At 30.6% G+C, this 19,650-nt stretch overlaps 1 protein-coding gene across 1 annotated transcript in view; it reads left to right on the plus strand.

Annotated features, from left to right (window-relative positions):
- LOC108764203 (mucin-4) overlaps positions 1 to 19,650 on the plus strand; it is a 58,601-nt gene that overhangs the window by 21,417 nt on the left and 17,534 nt on the right. The window contains exon 2 of the mRNA XM_018512321.1: positions 17,924 to 17,997. Within this exon, the coding sequence (XP_018367823.1) occupies positions 17,952 to 17,997 (46 nt within the window). The 5' untranslated portion in view covers positions 17,924 to 17,951. The remainder of the gene's footprint in view (positions 1 to 17,923; positions 17,998 to 19,650) is intronic.

The raw sequence follows: 19,650 nt of genomic DNA on the forward strand, positions 1-19,650 counted from the left end.
TCTTTTTTTTTTGTAATTGAACTTCTTCCGCTTTATTTTCATTTGTTCGTGAATGTGAGAAAGGTTCGAGTCGCTTTAAAAACATTTTTCCTTCATATCTGACATATAAATGTATCAAACGTATAAATGAAAATAATTGTGATGTACGTTTGCAAACAGAGAGATGAATTTTCGTACTATTTTTACATCAGCAGAGACGTTCCGACATGTACACGCGTTGATGAATTTCAACGATGAGCTGTACTTCTATGGCAAAGGGAACCAAAGTTTACCTTTCAAAGAACCATGGTTCCACCGCTACTGTCTCTGTTGTCTTAACCGGGAGTAAAATATTATTTCAGTGTCAGCATACTCTCTTCTCTCTCATTATATACCGAGCAATAATATTACGTTGTATAACATTTATCTACACAGTGAACGTATTATCTGATGATAATTAAGGATAGACTCCGTCAAACAGATATCACTATTGCAATATTTTGTTTGCTAGTTACCTTCTCCTCATTTTTTAAGCAAATTAATAAAAATTAATAAAAATAGCATTTAATAAAACGAATTTTGTATACACCATTTGTTGCTTGCTATGCAAATGTAATAACAAATTATTTTATGCATAGAATGAAATGAAAAATATAGTGCGTGAAATTTACTGTTCTTGATATTATAACAATATGATATTTTAGACAAAAATTCACGCAATTTTTATTCTATTTCTCTCTCTCTCTCTCTTAATCCTTTTGTATATTATTTTCTGTAAAGTGATAAATTTAGAAAGAATCACCATTATAAAAACATATTTGTTCGATAAAAGTAACATGATTACGTTATATTTTAAATAGAAAAAAAACTTTATTTTTTATTTTATTTAAATAGAAAATTTTGTTCCATAAAATAAAAAAGGATTGTTTTTTTAATTCGAATTTTTAATAAAAAAGTTTAACGTAGTTTTGGGAGGAAAAGAATAAAAATATATGATATTTAAAAATATTATGAAGTTACAATTTTTATTACGCTTAATTATATCTATGTTTTTCTATATTGATATTCGACTGCATTGTATTGCCAGTGCATACACGTTTACGTGCATCAGGACTGAATGGGCATAACGTGAATTTAATTCTAATGAACTTTTATGCGGAAACAATAAATTATGCTGACGGATGTACAATAGGTGTTAATTAATCGAAGAAGCAAAAATTAATATTGTGACGAGTACGTAATTCGCAAGCTATTAAGGTCGAAGCTTCAATGAAACTATGTACCCATAGATTTTTATTGCGTCGTAGCCACTGTGTGTTGCGATTAATCCAACTTTCACTACTTCATAAAAACGAAACTCCGCTTCCGGACAGACATTGCGTGCTCGTCGACTATGCCACACTTTCCTTTGTGTTACTAACATACAACCTTAAAGAAATTGTTCATGTCTTTAATATCACTTTATATAGAAAACAAATTAAAAAACTAATTAATAAAAAACACGTACGTGGTTCTTGTACACAATTACAAAATAATTTAAGAAATATTGTACTCAGCAAATGGATATAGAAAGATAGAAAATAAATTATATTATTTTTATATTAGTGTTAGTTTTAATAAGAGTTATTTTGAATTATCTTGTCTTGTTTTTTAACAAAAGTAATTTGATTAATATAGATTGCCATTTAATACAAATTAATTTGTGTTTGTCTTATTTATTTTTAGAAACAATATCCGATTTTTTACTAAATACTTTCTCTAAATATTTTCTCTGAAAATAGACTAGCGGGATTTATATGACGCAGAGATATTGTATTAATAATCTTACTTAACAATTTATAAATGCCAATTGCCCTTTATGCATCCAGAGGGCGGAGATTGCTGATGAGGCAATAAACACGAATGTCAGGCATTATCAAACAAAGGGTACCTATAGTGACAATGACGAGACACGTTGCGATTAATCACCCGATTTATGCCTACGGAAACATCCTGGGAACATTTTCCACGGAGAAACGTCGTTGTGTCGGCTTCACGCGAACAATGCCCTCCTCGTGACGGTAATTCGCGGTCCCCATCGCTATTTTGCAATTTGCTTTCGCGCGTCGTGAGTGACGTTACTCGCCTGTGACACAATGAACATGCCGGCCTTATGGGAGATCGTATTACGCCGTAGCACTTCTAATTAGCAGCGGCACGAGAAGTGAAAGAGACGAGCAGAAAAAGAAATGCACGAGCGTATCCAGTACTAATAAAGATCGGCGAAACTATAAAAATCTCTCGCATTTTTTAAATTAAGAAACAATATAATGGAGCGTTTATGTACAAATATTACAGATATTTAATTTTTTAATATTTTTTTATATTAACTATATGACTATATAACTGGATAATTTTTTAGCTATAATAATAAATATGGATTATTAATTTGTATAAAAACAAAATATAAATTAATTTTTTTGTGTAAGTATACTTTAATTTAAAATATAAAAATATAAAAACTTTTTTTATATTATTATAAATTAAACATAAAATTTTAATTTGACTAGAATTATTTAAACGTTTAAATTTTTATTCCCAAAACTTATTAATACTTCAAGCTTTTAAAATTCGGCTTTTTAAAGCTGTTATATTTGAACATTTTTCTCTCAAGCTTTTAATATTTGAATTTTTGAAGCTATTTCAGTGAGTTACGAACATACATGATATATCTAAAACAAATTTTTTCTGTTATTGATTTTTTTCTCATACGAGACGCAATATGTATTTTATAGTGACGCGCTTAAAATTAAAATAATGTCATGTTGTGAGAAATTAAATGCAGCTGTAGTATCATAAATAAGTATAGATACGTTGATTCAATGCATGTGTATGTACAAAATCGAAAGTCATATATCTAGTTTATATCAGTTTCAATTCCCGTCTCAGAGGTGAACGAACAGATTAATACGCGGAATTTAAATATACGTCTATGGCTGCGTTCCGTTATTCACTGCAAGTACTGAAAATCTATAGCGTATGTAACGCGAACTATAGATTTTCAATACTCCCACAAAGAATAATGGAACGCACCCTACATGTATCCGATTTGCATAAAAGATTTGGTGCATTTCCCCAGCCTCCAGCGTATCCGAGGCAAACATTCTCGCAACATGGTAGCCAACAACCCAACCAACAGCAAACAAACTAAGAGAGCGTAATGGGACGTCATTGTTCGACAACGCAAGACAAGGCCGTGACTCGTTATTGGATAATTGGGCACTCGTATTCGCACTGTTACTCATACTCGTATCTACGCACGATGCAAGGCTCACCGTGGCGTGATGGGTCTACGAAATGATTCAATCCGCTTAGAGTATACTCGACAACAAAAGCACCGAATAAATAGGACGGTGATTTAGAAAAAAACTAGAACCGCCCCAAGATATCATACGGAGCAAATCGGGCCACGTGCGCAATACGGTGTGATACGTTCCCGTGATATCAGTAATTATCTGATAACGCGATAGCATTGAGGCGATGAATGTATCTTTAATCGTAATTTAGCAATGAATATTCCGCATGGATAATATGTTTAAGACCGCAATTTGAACAGCTATTTGCGATTAGCTATGAACATGCTGTGGAACTATTATTCCATCGATAATAAAGGGTTAATTACCTTTCAACACCAGATCCAATTATTCGGATAGTATTCCGCTTAAGCAGATATAATTTGTGGAAATTGCGATTCCGCTTCTTCGCAAATAGAATATTGCACAATGAACTGTACATTTCACATGTCGACTAATTGAAAAGATTCGTTTATAAATATCTTGTTTACAAATATCTTGTATTTTTTATTATTATTAATTTCGTTAAAGTGTGTTAGCAGGATTTGATATATTAATAAAGTTGTTGATTTTTTAAAGTAGGGCTTAAGCAAAGTAACGTTTTAATGACGTCTTATTGACATTAAAAATTGTCATTAAGGCAGATATTCATAGTCCGTTCTTATTTTAAGACTGTCTTAAGTAATGTCTTAAGATGCAAAATGACTCTGTGATTGGTTTATTATGACATCTTAAGATTTAAGACTAATATCAGCTTAAAAGGCATTAGATGTCACCTTACTACTTCGAGAGCTTTATTCAACGAAAACTATTACTTGCAAAATGTTTCTCGAACTGCAAATACTGCATTTTGTTTGATGAAAAGAGACGGGTCGTTACGTTAGACTCTCATAAGCTTAGGATATCTGTTTAAACGCGATACTCGATCGGAAACTTTTGGAGCAGTTAACCGGCTACTCGTACTTGCAATCGAATGTTGCAGCTTGGCTAACTTTAACGTGGATTTAGTAGTCGGAACGGAAACAATGCGCCGCTGCAGTCGAGCAAATACGAAGGCGGTGGGCGCGCTTCTTCGACGTTTCAGCCAATAAAGAGGATCATTACAACGTTTTAGAGAGTGACGTAACGTGTTTCCCTACTAGCGTTACCAAACGAACTGGAAAATCGCACGATTGCCGTTTCCTTGCTTGAAGTACGGCCGATAGGAAACATTCGGTATTGCTTCCAGTTGGAAAAAGTTGACTCTTTCAGTGTTTAATGAAAAAGTTTCTTTACCTTACCAATAGATCTACAGACGAAAACCTAATGAAGAACATTGAAGAATATAACAAAAACTTCAAATATGATAAAACTTAACTTCTATTTGTTTTAAAAACTTTGAAACCTTGACTCTTATCTGTCTTAAAAAATTAAAACTTTTTGAATATGTTAACAAAACAAAACAAAATTATAAAAAACATACGTGAAGCATGTAAGAGTGTTTTCCATAAAAAGATGCAAAGATATTAATTATTCTTTTTTACAACTGATTGCTATCGAGTGATAAATTAAATATTTATTACCATTTAATATTATTTAATTTTCATTAATATTATTTGATCTGTTACAAAGGTATAAATTTATCCGAATATATCGAAATTATCTGTTACAAAGATATAAATTAATTAATGTTTGCAAATGTAATTCGTTGTCCTTGAAACATTAATCATTTGTATTATTACAAGGAGATCTATTAAGCAGCATCTGCGTTCTTTTCGTTCGCGTAACATTTACATTTTCAAAGCGCGTCTACGGATGAGGCGATCAAACGTTTCCGCATAACCATATTTATAAAATGCAGTGCACGCATAATCGCTCATTAATGCAAATTCGTCGCAACTGGGAGCACAAACGCGGGCGCGCACGGCGAAACAATGGAGGCCGACCGTGAACAAGCGAATCGATATCAGAATGTCATTCCGTCATCGGTTGACATTCACGTTGCATCACGTTGAATTCGATTGACAGCACTTGCTAGCCACTCCCACCGCGTCCTTCAATTTCACTGATGCATCGCATAGAGCATCGTTACAATCATAATGAGAATGATCCTGTATCCAATCATTATTGACCAAGAACAATCGATCTCTCCCGTTGTCGTGTTAATCGATATATCATGATATAATGTTTATAATAACGAAATAATGTATCCAATGAATAGGTGCACATGAAAAAATAATGTATTATCAACATTATTTTAATTGAAAATAATCTCGTTTTAATTTTTAATAATAATATCTATTAATGAAACACAAGTAATTATTTTATTAAAACAAGAGCATGACATATTTGTTTCATTAAATATATTAATGAAACCAGCGCATGACGTATTAATGAAATATAATTATTTTCAACTAAAATAATGCTGCTAAAACATCACTTTTTTCAGTATATTGATTCGCAAACTGTATATTTTCTTATCTAATGTTGTTCAACAGTTTTTTTTGTTTCATAATTGGATTACGAGAAAAATATTTTTCCCGAGATTTCTTATATAATTGGATTGCATGATATAAATTAAAATTAACAATTGTGCATGTTTTCAGTTATTTTTACGTTTTACAATTTGCACACAATTTTATATAAACGAAATAAAAACATTTTGTTCAAATAGTTTTTATGAGATTAAAATAAATAATAACTTTTTCTGTACCATGTAGTAAATTATTCCAGAAAATAATTATATTAAAATTCTATAATGATTAAATCTCGGAATACAATATACACACATTTCTTTCAAGATTCTCTTTAATTAACTTGAATCATTATATTAAATAAAACTCAGAAGAAGATTGAATCAAATTATAATCTACACTATACAGCAATTTATTTACCTAGTAGTTTCCTCTCCCTTTATTGTGATATATATTATATTCATTCTCTTACATTCTCTAATACAGGACTAAAATGTGTAGTAATTGGAAATATAGCAACCGGAAGTAATTATGTAAATAATTAAATTAATGTATTAATAATAAATTAATGTACTTTGGTATACCAACAATATCTTGAGAGCTGATTGAATAAATTTTTATATAGGTTACACTGTGTGCTTTAACGTGAATCGCGTTTGCAATCGAACGCTGCGAAGCGTGTAACTTTATACGACACTAAACACACGTCTGCTTTGTCTACGTTTCTCCAATAAAGTTTCTCGTGATGTCCTAATCGAAGGCAAGGTTTTGGAAAAACTCATTTTTAACTGAATGTAATATATAGAGTATTTTTTTCTTTATAATTATAATTTAGAAGTAAAAATAAAAGTATACATCATTTTCAAGTAATAATTTTCAGTAAATAATTTGTATGTATGTCTTTCTTCGGCGAGTTGTTTTTTTATAGAAGGTGAAATAAATTGTTTTAAATTTATAATATTTTAAATTTTAAATTCGGCTTATATAATATTTAAAATAAATTATTTATTCATCTGATATGCTGTATGCAAGATTAATTAAACAGATGTCACCGATATTACTGTATTATCAATTGCTAAGTCTTTTAGCAATTGACAATACAGTAATAATGTTACAAACAAGCAATTTTTCGTAACAAATGAACATAATCACTAAAGCATTAAATGTGCCATAAATTTTAACGATCAGAATAATATATACATAATTATAATTAATTGAATAATAACTAAATTTGAGAATTATATCGTACATTAATTAAATCAATTTTAGTATTTTATAAAGTACTAAAATTACAGTACTTACAATACTTAATGTTGCATTATTTATTTGCATTATTAATGTCTTCCGTAACTTTGTTTAATAGCCAAATATAAATTGTTGTATTTTAATAGAAAGGTTTATAGAGCTAATAACAGGAAGCAAACATTCTCAAGACAACTAAGAGGCCTTTATGTTAACATGTACATAGCTCGCAAATATTAGTTGCAAAAAGTACCGTTAGCTCCGTTGATCCGAACTGGTTCTCCTTCGCCCTAGCGCCCACACCACAGTCACGAAGCGCGAAGACATCGCGACGGACGTTGAAGTTAGTGGAGCGTACAGTCGTGTGCACTGTATCCGGCAAAACATCATGAAACACGAAGAGCCACGAAGAGCCAACAATGAAATACCAAGGGAGAACAGGTGGTCACGCTCCGCTGACCTGCCATCTATACTTGAGACCAATGGTTTTTTTTTCTCAGAGACGCTCGGTCAAGCACCCAGTGCGGGAATGTAAATTTACTGGGGAGACAGTACATAAATATCCAATACAGTTTCTTTACTGCGAGAGACAAGTAGAGCTAAAGCAAAAGAAACCACCCTGTTGTATTAAAATTAAAAAGAAGGAGGAGCATAATTATTATGCATTTAATTGTGGTTAATTGAACGATGAATAGATATAAAAATTTTGTCTTTCATAAATTAAATTTTAATATCTGCAATTTTTTCAATATTGTATCGTTTATTATTTGAAATAATATTTTTCATAATTTCATACGTAATTTAATAATAATTTCAATCTTTGTATTTTAACAAAGCCTTTAGAATTAATATATTTTTAACAGCTTCTCTTGCATGCAGTAAATTCATCACGAGTTTGAAATTTTCTATAAAAGTTGTACAGCCTTTGTTCAAAGCGCAAAGTGCAGCATTGTCGCGAGTAGAGTGAATGAAATTTAATACTTCTTGAAGTTATTTTAAATATCATTAAAAGCGAAACTTTCCATAGTCGAAACGATTCTTTTTTATAACTTTTTTTTTTAAGTTTTTACTGTGAAGCTTTTTCTCTGCTTTGCATTTTTACGAAATTCGCAATTCTCGAAATTTTACTATCTTCATAACGTTTACATGAGTTTCATTTGCACTCTTATGCAGAAAACATATTCATAAGCATACCGTAGCGAGATAGCAAAAATATGGCAAGGGGCGCGATTGTCTACCGCAAAAATTTTCTTTATTAAAATATGCAAAATGCAAAGTGCTCGCGGACAGAAGAACCAAAGAGAACTCACATAAATACTGAAAAAGACTAGTAATAATTAATGCATTTTTAACATATATTGATACAGTATTTAATAAACAAATAATAGCGTTGATTTGGAAAAAATGTTTGAGGAAGGTAGTTTTATTAATCGAACATTTGATTCGAACTATTTCACCAAAACTTTAACAATTATTGTCACTATCATTAAGCTCGATTATTATTATTAGTAATTACAATAGAAAATATATTATATAATTCACTCGTATAAATTTCAACAATAAATAAGATGACTCTACCAGGTCAATTCAAAACCGAGCTATAAAAGGTACAGTAAACAGTAAACTTTATTATTCTTTTATTCACAATTTCACGAAACGTTTCGACTAAGTCCTCATCAGCGTGTTTATAAATAAATAAAATCTCCGAAACAATAATTTAAATAGACATTAAACTTAAAATTAATTTCGGTAACGGTATCGAATTATTTCATCGAACAATCACACAATGTATTATAAATTCAACCATGTTATACTGAGTCAAATTATAAAACGTATATCAAAAGTAAATCCAAACCAATTCTTCAGTTAACAGCGAGAAAGGGTAGTCAATGTGATCAAAAAAGAAAGTCCAGTCAATAATTCAGTGGTAACATTATTTCCAGTTGTAAACACGGCTGATGAGGACTTAGTACAGTCGAAACGTTCCGTGAAATTGTTATAAAAGAATAATAAAATTTACTATTTACACCTTTTATAGCTCGGTTTTGAATTGACCTGGTAGAGTCTTCTTATTTATTATTATTATTAGATTTTTTTTAGTAAACCGATCTGTCAAACCTGATTGAATAACTGATTTTGATTTAAGCTTCGCGAAATTATAATCTATTTCTGACGCGGATCGCGCGTTATTTACAATTGCAGTATTTACTACGATCTTCGAAAAATCCGAGAAAGTACACTACAGAAATGCAGCAAAATTTACACGCTCGAATTACGCGAGCTCCTTCGTGCAACAATGCGTCCTTAACTATCCGCGAGTCGCCAGTAGTTGTATTAGCATGTAAATGAAGGAACTTGTGCAACGCAAATCCACAGGCGGTTTGTGTATGCACTTGGGACGCGTTGCGTTTGGAGGAACAAGTAGACGGTATGGAGAATTCATGTGCTAGAAATGTGTTTCACTTTTCCGTCAGCTATGACGATGGATCAACTCGGCGTAGCTCGTGACGCTTCGTGTTCTCGCTTTAGTAAACCGCTTTTCGTACCGCATCGTTCGCTGCAGCTAGGAGAAAGTGCAGCGTTTTCCTTCGCCGCTCTTCTCACTGCTACAGCAAAATTTCTACATCTATGCCGAAGGGCAGCCTTTGCGTTGTAATTAAACTTTTATAGCAAAATAAATGAGACGCACTAGTAAGCACTGATATCCATATGTATTTAATTAGAGTGTAAAAGTAAAATGCAAACATTTTGAATAATAAAACGTCCCCAATATATATTTTACGAAACAGCGCAAAAAGTATATTGAGGATTTCGCAGTTTAATAGGGTAAACTAGGATATTATGATTATATAGGCTGTGATTTTTCTGATAATCACTAAATAGTGCATTTTTGTAGTCATTGTTAAGAATTAATATTTGCAGTAGTTTATGTGCGTATACTATACAGAATAACAAAATTTATGTAATTTTTATTTTGCCTACAAAGGTTTGCATGTGTCCACTAAAAGCTACTATAACGTTAAATAAATTATTGCAATTAAACTGCCCTAATCAACGTTAAGTAATAAAAGTACGTAAATTGTAATGTGATCTATAATTCGTATTTTTATTTTCACTGTTCATTTATTAATACCATGTCTATTTTTCCGTCACAATTTGGAAAAGATAGCTCATAACACACACACATACAAACATATAATTGTTTTGATTATAGTAATCTTTGTTTGGTTTTTTTAGTTTAAAATAATTATAATTTTTATGTTAATATTGCAATATCATTATTATATTTATAATTACAACTAAGTTATATGCAATTATATATATTTGTACTAAATATATGAAATTATAAGTTTTATTTATTATTTTACAAAATGTACAACAATCAATAGTTATTATTACTTTAAGCTTCAGTGAAGTGGTATATCAAACGCTATTAAGAAATAACAAAAATAATAGTATGTTTTTTACGTTTAAAAAAACTATGGCCATCTTACCCGAGTTTATCCTATATATTTATATTAAACATGCATTTTTACATCAATTTGTGTACGACGGCTTTAATGTGCATGCACGGCTTTAGCGTGCACTCGTGTCTCCAATCAAATTTGGATTAACAATTCCATAACGTCGCGATTTTTTAATTGAATTTCATTTTTCTAATAATCACATTTTCTGTCGTCAAAGTTATATAATATAAGTACTGTAATGATAAAAATCATTAAAATCATAAGTACTTATTTTAGCTCTTTTATCTTTTCAACAAGTTGTACGAGAATATAATCAAAATTGAAATCTGAAAATGAGCTTGTGATAATCTCTAACAGACTTCTTCGCTTAACGAAAAGGGAATGTCGCAATAGTATTATACATGCAGATACGTTGTCTAAGTTGTCTTCGATATAGGCGATTTCTTCAATGCGAAGGATATCCGCTACCGTGACTCAGAGCTCGGCACAACACACACATCTCAGCGTTTAAGAATTATACTAAACTTTCTACTATCTCTCGATACGTTTCACGTTCCGGAGAGATGGACGGGGCGCAGTGGCCCAATTCATGGCGAAAAAAGGCTTTTCGCAACGGAGCGCGGAAAAGCGATCCAATCAACGGAAACAAAGGGAGCAAGATTGGTGGAAAATGCATCCTTTATGTATCCCACTTTTGTGCAATGACTGCTGCTGAATTGTCACCAAATGGACGCGTACTATTGCTTTAGCTAGCTGCGACAGATTAATCCAGCACAATAACGGCACTCACCGTAACGCAAGAGATAAAAGAGTGCAAGCGCTTCCAATATATAGTATTTAAAGCTAAAAAAATATTTGAATTTAAATGATATATTAGACGTTAAAAGGCTAATTGATGTTACATCATCAGTTTTAATTATCGCATACACGAGTTAACTTTCTACAGTGATCATTTTTCATTTTTCTCTTTTTTTTTTTGAAAAAATCGTATGTCATACTTTTTACTGTATTATATATCTATATATTTATATATACATATACAGTACAATAAAAAGCACGACGTATATTTTTTTATATTACTCGCAACAAAGTTTCATGGCATTCTCCTTTATTACGCGTACTTTTCAATGTAATAACCTATAAAGCAATGTACTTAATACATCTTTTGATGTTACCGATTAATATATCGTAATAACGCGAATGATTTTCCTGGAATACGAATATATTGAGTAAATTTTTTGAAAAAAATCGTAGCGTTGGTCCTGCTAATCCAAGCGCAAAATGTAAATACGGAAGCATTTACCGATATATGTGCAAACGGCAGCGATGTAACTCTGTGAAGTATTGGGTTACAATAATCGTACAGCGCTCGATATTTGGTCTATTTGGGTCATGGTAAACAGCGGATACGAAGTTCTAGACAAACATTCAGAATCGACATTCAAAGCCGCTGCCCTGTTTGCCGCGTACAAAGAGATCGCGAACGATAACGTAGCGTTGTGCGACGAGACTAGATTCTTGTCCCCGAGGCAAGCCAACTTGTACTAATCTAATTGACAAGCCTTGAGGTCGACCTCCTTTGGGTACTACTGACTAGCTGAATGATCCCTGCGAGCTGCATCATAGACATTGTAACATGTGAATCTTGCACATATGCTCCGTTCACATGACTAAAAGCGCACTTTGATGTCTCTTGCTCTGATGGCTTAATCCTTTCACGTGCTAATTAATTAGATAGAGGCGTTCGTGATTCACTATTCATCTCTCCTTCCTCTTGCGTTAAAGTTATTCCTCGCAACTTACACACACCATGTGAAACTCTATCATATATGTGTTATCTCGGTTGTTAAAAAAAAGAGAATAAAATATTTTCCCGTATACCTCGTCTTGCAAATAAGGAGATGACATTGTAGATGACATATTTTCCTATATTTTTCTATTAAAGAACGTCTTTTTCCTTTGCGAGTGGAATATAACGGTCTCTTTCGCTAATTCTCTTAAAGATTTCAATCTCTTTTACGTCCTCTTTTACAGAAAATTTTTTACAACCTCGAGGCAATAAGCTGATAACTTTATCCTAACGATAATTATTTGAAAAATGTATAAGCATCTTATCTTGTGACTCTTATCTTTTATATTTTTTAAATTACTTTATTTTTATCGAATATTGTTCTGATTAGATTTATTTTGACTTAAACAGTTTTCTAATTAAATCGTTTTCTAATTATATTCTCATACACATACAATTTTAGATTTTGGTTAAAATTTTATCCGGTAAAAGTACGGTTCAACTTATGCAAACTTTCCATCATCCTTGCCGATGTAACCGACAGTTCTCTTTTCTTTGTAAATTAAAAAAATTTTTTTTATCTATTACTTTTTACTTAATTTATTTTATAAATCTTTTCTGCGATGAAACATATCAGCTAACAATATGGATTTCCCGTTATCTTAAGTTATTTTAACTGGGATAAAATTTACTTATTAATCAATACAAATGGATAGAATAAACTATAAAAGTTTAGGATAAATTGGCGCATTATAGAAGTAATTAATAAAATAAATGTTATGTGTTCTTATTAGATAAAATATCTAGAATGACTGAAATACTTTCAATCATTTTTTCATTTTTGCTAAGGTATATATCGAAAAAATTATATCCGAGTAGGTATATTGCATTTTTACATTATATATGTACTAATATAATATACAATCTTGGAAGAAAAATATTTCATAAAAGGATAGAAAGATATAGAAATAAAATGACACGCATAGTTATTATAATCATTTTTCTGCTATCTTTATAAATAATTATCTATTATTATTATCCTTTTAATTTCTTACCTTACTTGTTTTAATCTGTAACATGGAAAGAACAATTTTAAGCCGGTGTGAAGTTGGCACCCCATTTTGAAAAAATCAATATTTTATACACAGTTTCGTTTGCACCCACAATAGTTCTACAGTTCCTGCTAAGTTTTAACAATAGTTCCGCTGATTCAGCTAAAAAAAAAAAAAAATTTATAAATGGGGTGCCAACTTCGCGTGGCCCCAAGTATCGCAAAAATTAATTTTTATCACGAAATTCTAAAGTTCTCTAAGAGTTCTACAGTTCCTGATAGGTTTCATATATCGATTTTTTCAAAATCGGATGCCAACTTCACACCGGCCAATTTTAATGAAGATCTAAAAATTTAGCTAGATACAGATCTAAAAATAATTTTGTTGAACCATCAAAACAATTCCTATGTAGAAAAATCAAGCATGAGCAATACCACATGAAATATTGACATTCCAGTAACTCGCTTGAGCGTTTAATTATTTAATAATCTAATAAAATTATTTCTAAATCTGTATTTAGTTAAATTTTTAAATACTTCAGTGCAAAATCATTCTTTCCGTGTATTATTTATTCTCGCAACGTATTTGCAAGATTGCTGTATAAATTTCATATAATTGACGTCTCTCGTAATTAGTATTATATTTTGGTGTGAAAACAAAATACGCCAACAAAATATGTCAATAAAACGAACTCTTTTTATATGCACGACAAAATATGTCAATAAAACGAACTCTTTTTATATGCACGACAAATTGACAAGTAACTGTATATATTTTCAGAGTTAAATATTTATTATATTCCAGTCTGTCCATTTGAAAGCAATGGATCTGTGAAATTTTATTTATTTGTAATATATTATCACACTTCTCTGACATATAAATTTCACGTATATTTGAATATTCACAGATCCATTATTTCAATAGAAAATTAATTTAATTTATCACTCACCGATATGATGTACAACAGCGGCTAAAGTAATCTGCGCCGCAAATTACAATGAAACTAACATACAAATATAACAACCAAATTGCAGCAACGGTCAAAATAAGTAATTTCAAAAAAATAACAGCGTGTTTCAAATTTTTTATTCTTCTTTTTTAAATGAATCTATTTAATTAAATAATTATATTTATTTTTCAAAAAAGTTTTCTTTTTCTCTGTTTTGTATTACGTTTATAGACTTAGAAGTTACGCGGAGTTTGCGGGTTTCTCCGTGTCTTGATGTCCGTGTCTTGATAAATTGTTAAATATCGGTTGAACATTGCAGTTTAACTTCATCAAGATAAGAGTTGTTTTTATCAGAGTTAGGAACGTTACTTCATAAAAGTAACTCGTTACCGTTACAGTTACTTTTTGTAAAAAGTAACTCGTTACCGTTATTCTTACTTAGAAAGTAACAATTTGTTTTTTATTATTTTTTGTAATATTAAAGTAAAATATTAGATTTAAAAATTGTATTATTTAATAATCAATATTGTAAAAATTAATATTAAAACTTAAAATTTTTAACTAGTTACTATTTATGAATAAACGTTTTTTTATATTAATATTTCCATTTTCTAATTTATGCTTCTGTTTAAGAAATTAAATTGTAATTTGCAAATGCAAATTTCATTAAACATTTTAAGCATTAATGGTGTTATTTAGAATTAATTTCAATATTTACTACCAATATATATACTAAAAATTTATAATTTATGTTACATATTGTATATATTTTGTTATATATTGTATATATACCACAGATTTTCAATATTGACTATCGGAATGCAGTCTAAGAAGTACAAAATTATTTTCGATATTTAAATTTTCTATTATAAAATACTTCTAATCAATTAAAATAATGCGATCTATTGAAAAATGATAAATATAATAAGAGACTAAAGTAATAATAAAAGTAACGGTTGAATTCATTACAATGGTAAAGGTTACAAGTTACAAGTAATGCGTTTCTTCCCAGTCTTGCTTTTCGCCCTGATGACTTGAACTGCAAACTCACGAAACCTTGACATTTAACAATGTATCAAGACACAGAGATAACCCGCGTAGCTTTTTGAAGAAAATATTCGCGGAAATCTCTAAAATTTTTTAATTTGGTAAAAAATAGCCTTTTTTCTAAACCTTATATTTTGAATCATTTAAAGGAACAATCCAATTAAAAGGAAATCGATTAATTCCGCGTAAGAAATAATACATAACTAATTAATTACTCACCCCAAAGTTATTCCACTGTCGCTCGATGCCTCTCCTAGACTTGCTCCTCCTCTCAGGTTGATAGGAATTGCATATTGCACTCATACAATATACATACGCGAAGACATAGATAATTACAATTGTGCACGAACTTACTGTCAAAATACTGTTATCGCACGGCACTATTAAAGTTCAAATTTACGATAAAATATCGCTTTGCCATTACTAGTTCATTTTAGTGTAAACTGCACGAATGATAGAGCGGCCTTGTGTACGCGAGGCGGTGACGGCGCGTTGTAGGTCGGAAAACAAACACGAAGGTCACGCGTCGACCGAATTGTTGCCGTCCTGAAAATATTTTAACATTTAAAATACTTTATAAGCTGAATTTACTTCAAATATATTCTGTCCTCCACAAAGTAAATAGAATTCCATTATGATTTCTATCGTTGCATATTAAACGTTTATTTGAGAATACTATGTTACAGGTTTAAAACGTTTATTTATTACTATTGCTTTTTGTGTCAAATATTTACGTACCAAGAATAGTGAAATTGTATAACTTTAATAAATTAAGAAGGAATCTGCATAATATATATGATAAGATGTTTGCTTGAATTAAGATGTTCGTTTAAATTTGCTCGAAATACAGGAGATGTAACGTAAATGGATTCACTAATTGTATACACCGTTAATTTCGTGAGCATCATAGTAAATGAACCTCATTACGACACCGGGTTGTAATTACGTTACGTCTTCATTCGCACGACGGAGTTACAACTTTCGATTGTCGATGCCCACACCGCGCTGCGCCGTTTTATAAAGTGTCACTTAAATGAAGCTATTTGACACAGTGCCACGAGCTACATACCTATGGGATTTAATAGATACTTTGGACATGCCCTCCCAGGAGTCGAATTAATACGGAATATGAGCGAATTTGCCACAATGTGTTCTGAAATAAGAGCGATAAAGCAGAATATGGCTTTATAAATTCAATGCAAAGTGAGAAAGTCATCGTTATGTTTATTCGAGTAATTGTGGCGGTTGGACAAAAGAGAATGACTAAATTTTTCCATATTATCAGTTCTTATTTTAAATTTTAGATTTGCATGAGATACAATTTTAGATTTTATAATTCGTAAAATCATAGATAAAAAAAGGTAAGATTACATTATACTTTTAAATCTTTTTGAGTAACATTTGAATTATATTTGATAATATCCGAAGAAAGCTTGAAATATTTAAAATGTTTAAATTTTATGTTTGACTTGTTAATTTTATGAATTAGTTAACTCATAACTACCTGAAATTACTGACCGACTTCTTCATGCTTCTAATTTGAAACATACATGAAACTACTACACGAAATGAACTTCGCATTGGAGTTTGTTTCATATAACAGTTTCACATATATTTCAAAAATAGTCGATACGTCATGAACGATAAAAAGATTTATTTAGTTAGGATATACGCACTGCGTCTCTGTACGCATTACTGATGATTGATAATTGTACTTTCTACAATTACTTTCTATAATTAAACCATAAAGTATGCGTTCGGTGAACGATACCATGCACGCTATCAGTAAGAAGCGTGTTCGTGCAGCAAACGAAGCGTTGAATAGCGGAATGTACCAGCCTACATATTATGGAAATTGAGTAATTGCAATCAGACTATAGCGCAACTTCGTTTCATTTACACCATCGAATCAGAATCGTTTTTGTGAAATTCGAAAATATTTTTCTTTTACGTTTTCCTTACAACTTAAATGCGCTATGCGATCTCTACATGTATAAAAAAATAATTGATTTTCGTAAGAAGTTTTCCATATTTTTTTACAAAATTGGATTCGAACAGTATTGAAGTATTTTAATGTACATTCAAGCGATTAACAAAAAGCTTGAAGATCTGCAAATCCGATCATCCTTAGCCGACTATACTGTATCTTCGCGCAACATTGCTAACACAGGATGAAAACTTTTAATAAAGCTCTCGCGCTGCATTGCGGACTGGAGTTTTATGTTACTCCCTAAGGTGAACAGGCTTGTAAACGAGGTCATCCTCACAATGTTGAAAATTATATGCTGGGCGTATACTGTACCCATTTCCAAGCTCTTGATCGATACTTTTCCTTGAATATCAATATACTGACACGAAATATATATACATATACATACATGCATATATATATATGTATATATATAGAGTCACCTTTCTTTTATAACTTGTATTTGTGCACATTTATTAAAAATTGTTATAAATATTCAGTCTTCTATACTTTAATGAAATTGACATTTTATTTTTAAATATATATAAAACGACCAGATAATGTTATGATTAATTTCTATTCATTAACTTTAGACTTTTATTGCAATATGCAGTTTTGAAAGGATATTTTGTTTTTTGTTGCAGATCGAGGGAGAAGATTTAACGGTCAGAAATGATGCGAAGAAAAACATTTATCTTTGTATTAGGAATATGCATAGGTAAGTTGCAAAAAAATTTGAATTATCTTCTTTATTTTTCATAGGTTTTACTATTTACGAAAATATATAGAATAAATGTTAACGCGTTGATAAAAAAGAAAGAGAAGATAGTATTTTATGGTTAATGTTATTTCTACGTTTATGTAGAAATAACATTAACCATAAAATTACGGTATTTTTACACAATTTTCGTTTTGAGTACCGCGCATGCAGTGGTATTGCCGCCAAAGAGACTAGCATCTTTCAGCTGCATCCTGTTGCATTGTGAACTCGTGATGTAAAGCTTGCCAATCGAGGTGACTGCACCAAGTACTGTTAGCTCTGCTGCATGCTCGCGAGTTAACTGTAACTTGTAACTTATCAACAAAATTTTGCCATTCCACCTTGATTATCGTCTTTCAATTTATAGTGGACGACAACTTTGTTGAATATTTAACTGAGCTGATATGTCTGAGATAAATATTACAAGAAATATTCGGATTTTAGATGTTAGATATCCTACATGTATCTATTTGCATATAAAATATATTTCTTTAAAAGAATCATGAGTTAATGTATGAGTTAAAGATAGCGATAGAATTCTCGCGAATTTAATTAATTAGCTGGAATTAACGTCTGTAAGATAAGTGGCGTCTCGGTGACGCAACGAGTAGCAATGAGGTTGGTAATTATTTTAACGATGTTTCTAACGTGGTAGACTAAGTATTTCCCAACAGAAATGAAGAAATTTAAACAATATAGCCTATAATTTTTAATACCATTGCAATAAAAAAAACAATCGCACACGCGTGTCACTTTATGTACATTAAAATTAACTCTTTTTAAATGAATTTAGATGTATTGTTAAGCAGAATGCTGTGTGATTAGAGAACAATGTGCAAATTCTCAGTAATTACGTTAAAGAAGTTGCGTGTTAACTAACGAGTTAAGAGACATCTATTATTAAAAGACTTCGTGCGCTGCATAAGTAAATATTTCGCTTACTCGAATCATATTATTGCAAGGAAAGAAACATTTAATAAATAATTATGTAATTTTCACGTACATCAAAATTTAATTATTTTAAATGATAGTTCCATTATATAACTTAACAGATGAAATGTCTTCTTCATGAATATCGAGATACATTTCTACGAATCTGATTATATATGTAAATATTTCGTGTTATATGATGTGTTATGGCTATTTCCAGAGATATTTCTCAATACGAAATTTACACATAAAGAGATGCTTTGAGAAAATAATTACATTTAAATGTGTACACAGATGCGCTTTACACAGATGTACTTTATATCACGTTTTATGCAGAATCTTTATTTTAATTATATTTCGAAATATATTTCAAGTATAAATTCGTTTAAAATATATATCTTAAGTCTTTTTCAATTTTTATTTTATTAAATATTTGTATAATAAAATTTATAAAAATAACAACATACTTGTTTCTTGTTTTTAACGTAACTATTTCTGCATGAAAATTATTACAGTGCTGAAAATGCATACGTTTTAAATGTCAAGATATGCAAATCTGGGCAATTGATAAATGACGATATAAGAAAAGAAACATTTTTTTTATCTTCTCTTTTAAATAATCAAGTTCACGGAATCGACGTTTTGCCATAAAATCTTTAGTATTCATCGGAAATATATGGG

This window comes from Trachymyrmex cornetzi, unplaced genomic scaffold, assembly GCF_001594075.2.
Source record: "Trachymyrmex cornetzi isolate Tcor2-1 unplaced genomic scaffold, Tcor1.1 scaffold4, whole genome shotgun sequence".
Classification (NCBI taxonomy): Eukaryota; Metazoa; Arthropoda; class Insecta; order Hymenoptera; family Formicidae; genus Trachymyrmex; species Trachymyrmex cornetzi.